Source organism: Misgurnus anguillicaudatus, chromosome 25, assembly GCF_027580225.2.
Source record: "Misgurnus anguillicaudatus chromosome 25, ASM2758022v2, whole genome shotgun sequence".
NCBI classification, from domain to species: Eukaryota; Metazoa; Chordata; class Actinopteri; order Cypriniformes; family Cobitidae; genus Misgurnus; species Misgurnus anguillicaudatus.
Window position 1 is genome coordinate 17,952,613 of NC_073361.2, and position 7,811 is coordinate 17,960,423.

At 35.8% G+C, this 7,811-nt stretch overlaps 1 protein-coding gene across 3 annotated transcripts in view; it reads left to right on the top strand.

Annotated features, from left to right (window-relative positions):
• Positions 1-3,459, top strand: part of sema5a (sema domain, seven thrombospondin repeats (type 1 and type 1-like), transmembrane domain (TM) and short cytoplasmic domain, (semaphorin) 5A) — a 163,181-nt gene extending 159,722 nt beyond the window's left edge. For 2 of the 3 annotated variants that reach the window (XM_055182136.2, XM_055182137.2), the window contains one exon: positions 1,739-3,459. In XM_055182136.2, the coding sequence (XP_055038111.2) occupies positions 1,739-1,858 (120 nt within the window). In that variant the 3' untranslated portion in view covers positions 1,859-3,459. Of the gene's footprint in view, positions 1-901; positions 1,078-1,738 lie in introns of all 3 variants that reach the window. The other variant, XR_008638280.2, reaches the window with a different exon arrangement.
• The last annotated feature ends 4,352 nt before the right edge of the window (positions 3,460-7,811 follow it).

A 7,811-nucleotide genomic window follows, 5' to 3' on the forward strand; every position in this document is an offset into this window, starting at 1 on the left:
TTTTTGCTTGTTATATAAATAAACTACGTTTTAAGTACTTTGTGGTTATTTATTATATAGGGAGTTTACCTGAAGTTACGTGCGGACCGCAACAGACGCTCGTTTATGTTGTTACTGCTGAAACCGTCTATATTTTAATCCAAGGAAATACATTCACGTCGTATTTGAAGAAAAACGTTTATGTTACGAACCTGTAAACACATCATAAATTAAATATATTTTCAACTTTAAAAATATACTTTATAAAATTAACTTGTATTTAGCATATATTTCAAATATATTTTGGTCACAGAAATGTTTTTTTTTTGCCATATGGGGTTTGTTAGCATATTTTGCCAAGATACAAGGTATTGGAAAATCTGAGGGTGCAGAAAGAAATCTAAATATTGAAACAATAGCCTATAAAGTTGTCCAAATAAAGTCCTTAGCAACACATATTACTAATTATAGTTTTTTTAATGTATTTATGGTAGGAAATGTATTACTTTAATGGAACATAAACTTTACTTAACATCCTAATGATTTTTGGATCATTTTAACCAACACAATGTATTAATGGCTAATTGCTAAACTTGGTTTTGTGGTCAGGATCACATATCAGTAAAACCAAACAAAAAATCATTGGGCAAGATTGAGATGTTATTGACCTCCTTTAAATTGGATGTCTGCATATTTCTGGAGGTGAGAAGTCCTGATGGATAAAATAAACCCCTTTTCCCATCAAATACTCTCTTTCAATGCATTACAGATAAAAGATACAATGCAAATGCCATTCCATGTTGACTTCATTGATAGCTTTACATATATAGCATCAAATACAACCGTGGTCTTTTCTTACCACATCATTGTCAAAAGCATCACCTGCTACCCTGAGGATGATTCTGCTCCCTTCCTCTTACAGCCTGACGTTTCCATTCTCTTGTCTTTGGACGAGCACCACATTTGCCAGCCTTTGTCTTCTAACACTGGTGTAGCGCGAGGCCTGGAGATTTTCTACTAACTCTCGACCAGCATAACCATCCTCTCCTCTGACTCTCAGACCTCTCGCGAACCCCCTCTCCTCCCCCTGACCCTCGTGTACGTCACAGGTGTGCTCGCCCATTCGTTTCTGTCTGTCATGGGTCATCGCCATTTCCCATCATCCTCTAAGAGCTAGGAGCTTGTGAGAAGGCAGTGTAATTTTCTCACATTTGGTGTCGTGTCATTTTGCTGCATGCAGTTTTTTCAGCATCACCTCGAAAATCGGATTAATCTTTTCGTTAATTATTCTTTTGTCTGTTTGTTATTGCCACCCCTGATTAACTTTTTCTATTTATGAAGATTAACTTCGGTGTTTGGGTTCTTTGCTTATCTAATTGAATTTAGAGACCATAAGGGTGGCAGAAACAACTAAAAAAATCATTTCTGTTACTGTTTGATTTTGCTTGGAAAAATATTTGTTCACTTTGCCATTTTCATCTTAAAGCAGATTCTTTATTGAAGGTCATAAACATGTCTGCTTCATATAGTTATTATAAACTATAAACTTTGACAATTTATAAAGTTAATAACATACTACACTATAGTCAACCAAGCAGATAAGCCTTCATGGTTTGGCCATCAAAGCCAATTTTTGTTGAATTTGTTTTTCTTTGTTTGCCTGGATCCACAACCCCAAGACATCCAGCTTTAAATATGGCTTTCTTTGTGAATGCTGTGATGGAAAATGTTACTGAAAATATTTTTCTCTCATCCACAGGCTTTCAATAAGAATAACTTGATGCTGGAGGAAAGAAATAAATATTTCAACCCTCAGCTCGCAGGAAAAACATACACCAATGCCTACTTCACTGACGTTAATACCTATGACGACTTTTAAAATGGATTTATGTTTCCAGTCATCTTCACTTTGGAGGACTTCAAGCACCTATCGATTTTTGGCCTTTTTTGCTTTGTGGTTCGTCTAGAAAAAAAAGTGGAACAATTTACTGTCAAATACTAATAGAGCTGTACAGAACCGTTTTTACCGTTAACAAAGACATCATGCTCACCAGATGTGTGGAGATCGCTAAATGAACATGAACTTGCCCATGGTGGACAATAAAAGAAGGCTTCATTGAGAGGTGATTTGATTCGAATCCAAAAAAAAAGAAAAACTCTGTGAAAGACCTGCCGTTAAAGAGATGGCACATGGACGCTTTGCATGATTTTCATCTAAAGTGTTTTCCTTTATTGTTGCTTCATTTATTTGCATGGTTATTGCATTCCAGTGTTGTTTGTGGGCGGGGCCTTTATATATATGGGTGGAGCCTTTCTTGGACTGATTTGTCTCCTGTGCCTATAAAAGGACCCATTGTGGTCGCCAGTGCATTTGCCGGCCTAAAAAGAAACTCACAACACACACAATCGATGTAGATACGAAGGTCTCTGAAAATGTGTTTATGTATCTTTATATTTGGGGCCCTTATCAAGTCAAGCTCTTAACAATGGTTGGAATCTCTGTGATTTTGTTGTACAATACACTTTTCATGAAGCATATGTCAGTGTAGCTTTTATAGACGAGCCTATTCTAAAAACATAACCCTATTCAGCCACCAGAAGAAAACTATTAAGAAAACTCTTATTAACAACATTTGTCTTTGTGGTGTAAAGTTTGCAAAAAAGAGAGAGAATGTGAAACCCAATGGGACCTTTTTTGTAATCCGTTGATTATTTGAATAATATCAGCATATTTCTATATTTGTTTAGTTTAGTTGTTCACAAGGAGATTCGTATTAATGAATTACTTAACCATCCGTTCATTATGGACAGGTGTGTTTAGTGCTTGGAAATCCATTTCATTTCAATTTCTACTAATTCTTTTCTACTTGTAAAACTTTTTTTGCCTGTTTAAATGTGCATAAATTAAAACTGCTTCATATACCTTACCGTGTTCGATCTGTTGAATATTAGTAAAGCCATTCAAAGGAAATTTGTATTGCTTGTAGGTTGCTCTTTCATAGTATGTGTTTTATTTAAAGGGGACAGAGAATGAAAAACCATTTTACATTGTCTTTGTTGAATAATGGTAGTCTACCCACATTCACAAACATACAAAAAGTGCAAAACATGCTAAACATCTCAGTCTCATAGAAATTCCTCTTTTAGAAATGTCAGCCAGAAAACAGCCCAATCTGAAAAACTGATGCTTACGACATCACAGGCATCTTACTGCCCCTCCACTTTAAAATAATTGGCTACATTTTTTGAGTGGCAGCAAAGTCAGCCAATCAGTAATGAGATTGCAAGTTAAGCCAGTAGGGGGAGCCAAATAGGTGCAAAACCACTTGTTTAAAATCCCCCACCCTAATAGAGCTATCTGAGAGAGGTTTTTAGGAAGCTTCTAAGGCATTACAGACCCAAACTAAAAAAAAATTGTCTACATGTCACATCACAGAACAAGGATAAATACTCCGTTCAATCATTCTATGTCACCTTTAAGTATCAACTTAGTTGTAGATGTTTCTCCTTAAACTGCTTAGAAGAAAATACATGAAGAGTATGGGGTAACACTTTATTTCGATAGTCCACTTTAGACATTTTACTAATAAGTAACCTACTTATCAACTACCAATCTTTAGAGAATTAGTAGACTGTCTGCTTAATATCTACTTACACTTAACCCAAACGTCTTCCCTAACCCCAACCCTTAAAGTCTACTAATACTCTAATGACAGTTAGTTGACGTATAGTTGCAAATTATTGAAAGTTAGTTGACATGTAGTTGCAAAGTTATTTATAGTTAGTAGAATGTCTAAAGTGGACTATCAAAATAAAGTGTAACCGAGTATGGAGCTGTTAAATTAACGTACAGTAGATTTTATAGGTAAAATAATTTAGCTTTGTGTAAATTTGATCAGAAATGCTTAATTTCATATTGAAATCTTTAATAATTTGGTGAATCTGAGTGACGTTGAGATCTCACCTGAAGACGTCTGTGAAATTACTGTATTTTTTTCTCATAAGAAATATCTGTGACGCATATGACTTAAGAAAAGGGAGAAAAAATGTGACCCTGGACCACAAAACAATGTGTCATAAGTCTGACAGGTATATTTGTAGAAATAACCAACAATACATTGTATGGGTCAAAATTTGTTATTATTTTCACTCCAAAAATCTTTAGGATGTTCAATGAAGATATTTTGTAAATTTACTGTAAAAATATAAAAAAAAATTATTTATCATTATGATGCGTTCACACCAAACGCGAAACGAGCATCTGGCACAAATGATTTCAATGTTAAGTCAATGTAAAAACACGTTTAGGCACGTCTGGAGGCTCTTGCAGCACGAATGAGGTGTTTAGCGCGGCACGGTAGACGCAAATTCACCTCGCCACGCGAATTCGCGTCTTTGATTTCCGAGTTGAAAAATTTTAACTTTAGCGGTAGTGCAATTCACACTGCATTAACCAATCAGGAGCCTGCTCGCTGCTGTGGCGGCAGGCCTGCCAAGAGTTACTCCTTGCCCCTCCCACAAGAAGTTGATTTCGCCTCGGACGCGCGTCAATTTTGCTTGAAACGCTTGCTTTTTAATCGCGTCTAGAGCGAAATAGACGCAGCGTAAAAAGCAAGCGTTTGAAGCAAAATTGAATGCATTCAAAATGTTCAAGCAGCAAACTAGATGCGGTAGACGCAAATTTTACGCTTTTTTCGCGTTTGGTGTGAACGCAGAATTAGAGTAATATGTGTTGATAAGGACTTCATTTGGACAACTTTAAAGATGATTTTTTCAATATTTAGATTTTAGATTTTACTCTTTATTTAATTGACCCTTATTACTGGGTTTGTAACACAAATGAATTCTTTATTTTTTTCTTTGCTTAGTTTTACTTGAAGACCACAGTAGAAAATCATTTCTCTCTGTTGACTTCTTTAACCTGCTAGGCCATTAGTGTGAGAAGGTAATTGAGTGTCATAGATAAATCTTCTCCTGCGCTCAGATTCCCAGCTGACTTCAATGCTCCCAGAATCAATCACAGTTACTTTGACTCATGATCAAACTTGTTTAGATTTCTAGCCTGCTCCTGCGTGCTCCCGGGGTGTTTAGGTAAGTGTATATGAGCCATTCGTTTCTTAAAGTGACATGCCCGATCTGCTTCATTTAAAACTTTTCAGCTTTTTTCTCGTTTGTACACGTCCTTTGGGCTGACTAATGTGGCACATGGTTCTGTTTGACCAAGAGCTCTTTTCAACATATTCAGTGTAGGTTCAACAAACTTTTATGTTGTGTGTACAACAATAACATGCTTGAAGATTCTTTAGTGCTGATGTCTGAACATTATTTATAACCTGCCACATTCTTCAAATGGCCTGAATTTTCTCTATTGTACAAGAACATGTGCTGACACGAGTGTTGATTTTATTGTGACCTAAAAAGGCTTAATGTCACCACTTATAGGGGCCTTAAATAGTATTTGGAAACATAAGCTATAACACTATGGTGGAGCAGCCCAACAGGTCATGGGTTCAATCCCACACATACTGATAAAAATGATTGCACTGTAAGTAGTGATGGGACATCTGAAGCGAGGCTCCGGAGCTTGTGTCGAGCAAAAAGGGGCGTTCCAGATGAAGCCCCGATTCGAGGCTTGTATCGTTTCCGTGAAAATCACGTGACGATGACAAACGAGGCCTCGTTTTCTGTTGAATACGTCATTGCTTCATTCTGAGTTTCGCTTACGGTTCGAAACTCGCGCCTCTTGTGGGTTTTGCAGTACGTTTGCATTGATGTTAAAGTGTTGGTTGTAGCGAGTAGTGGCGAGGTTGTAGTGAGTTTCTAGTATAGTTATCATTATATATCATAGCCTGTATTATATATTATATTACACTTAGTTTAGTAGATTATTAGAGTAAATTATACATAGCCTAGTTCAGTAGATCATTAGAGTAAATTAGCATATGTCTAGTTCTAATAATACGTAATTATATTATATAGCCTATATTTATTATTATATATTATTGCTGCTGTTATTATTATTATAAGACTAGACTGTATTAGGGATAACCTAGAAGGACTGAGGATCCATTGGGATATTGGAACAAACAGAAGGTCCAATATCCCAATTTATATAAGCTGGCACTGATCTTCATATGTTGTCCAGCATCATCAGTGCCCTGTGATAGGGTGTTTTCTAAAAACAGAAACCGCCTCAATCCAAATACTGTTAAAAAACTTTTGTTTCTAAATAAAAACCAGTAAACCCTTTTCCGTGTTGCAGTTTGCTGTTCCACACTTCCAGTCCCATAAGCATTGCACTATTGCAGCCCCAGTTCAATTAGCACTGCACTCACGATAATTTGAAGAGTTTCGTTGCAAAACGAGATAACCACCGTTTTTTAATTGTTCAGAAATCTTGTTTTTTGGTTGTGCATTCCAATTAATTTCAATGCAACTGCAGTTGGTTTGTTTTGATTTAAACCTTCATAACTTAAAAAATACAGCTAAGTAGCACCATAAAACAAAATAATAACATGATAACGTAATAATAAACATGTTTTGACAAAAATGTTAAAAAATGGATTTATCTCGTTTTGCAACGAAACTCTTCATTTCTTTATTTTGTGCATTCACTGTTATCACTAACTCAAGAACTACTGTATAGTTGAACACAAAGTTGTGTATGTGTGAGTTGTGTGTACATAGGTTAACACAAGCAGAGTAAAATACTTTCTTTAATATACTTTATTCAAAAGCCCACACCATGACAATTTGGTTGCTCAAAATGAATAGATTTGTGTGCGTGTGCGATACATTGCTTTGCACAGCAGGTGTCACTGGAGAGCACAGTGTTTCATGAGGCTTCGGGTAAATGAACCTTTTGGCAAACCAATGGGCTGGAAAGCCTCATTGGTTCAGGAAGCCTCGTTTGGCCATCACTAACTGTAAGTCATTTTGCAACATGATGTCACGGAAAGTCGTGTTATAGTCACGAAAAATTTGATTCATTTATTCGTGTCCATGGCTTTTTTTCGTGCCTTGAGCACAAATGTTTTTCTCGTGTCACTTGCACGAATTTCTGTAAATAGTTTTATGTCCATGGCACGACTTTCTTTTTCGTGTCATTTTATGTTTTGTTTTCTCTTTTTTTCCTAGTGAAAAAAAAATGCAACAGAAAGTAATTCTAACCCCAAGCAACAATGGTAAGAAAATAGGAAAAAACTATGAGAAACAATACATAAAATGAACGCAAAAAAAAGTCGTGCAAAGGACACGAAAAACTATTTATAGAAGTTCGTGCAGGTGACACGAGGGGACATTTGTGCTCAAGGCACGTAGGGGGGCTGAGTTTCGTGCCATGGACAAGAATAAATTAGGCAAATTTTTTGTGACTATAACACGACTTTCTGTGAGATCAGTCTGTCATTTTGTGTCTGCCCAATGCATAAATGTACAGTAAGCATTAATGTTGTATGCATTAGGGCTTGGTATTTGTTTTAAAAAAGATATACTATAACCACAAACTTGCATTAAAAAGAAAATTAAGCGTCCAAAAATGTTTCAGGGCTGTTTCTGTTTATAATGTAGGTGTGGTACATCAGCAGTCCCGCCAGATTTACAAAATTTCTGTAAAATTATAAAAATGCAAGTGCTTCACTTTTGCTGTATGTTTAGGAATACAATAACACACTGTAAAAATGATATCAAATCAATATATTTTTCTTTGTTACTATAACCTAAGAAATTAAGTTAAATTTTTTCAACTTGTTTTTTAAGTTATGTCAACTTATCACCAGTCAAAATTTAAAATAGCAGATTGAATTACTATATCTTGCAAACCCTGTTTTAAC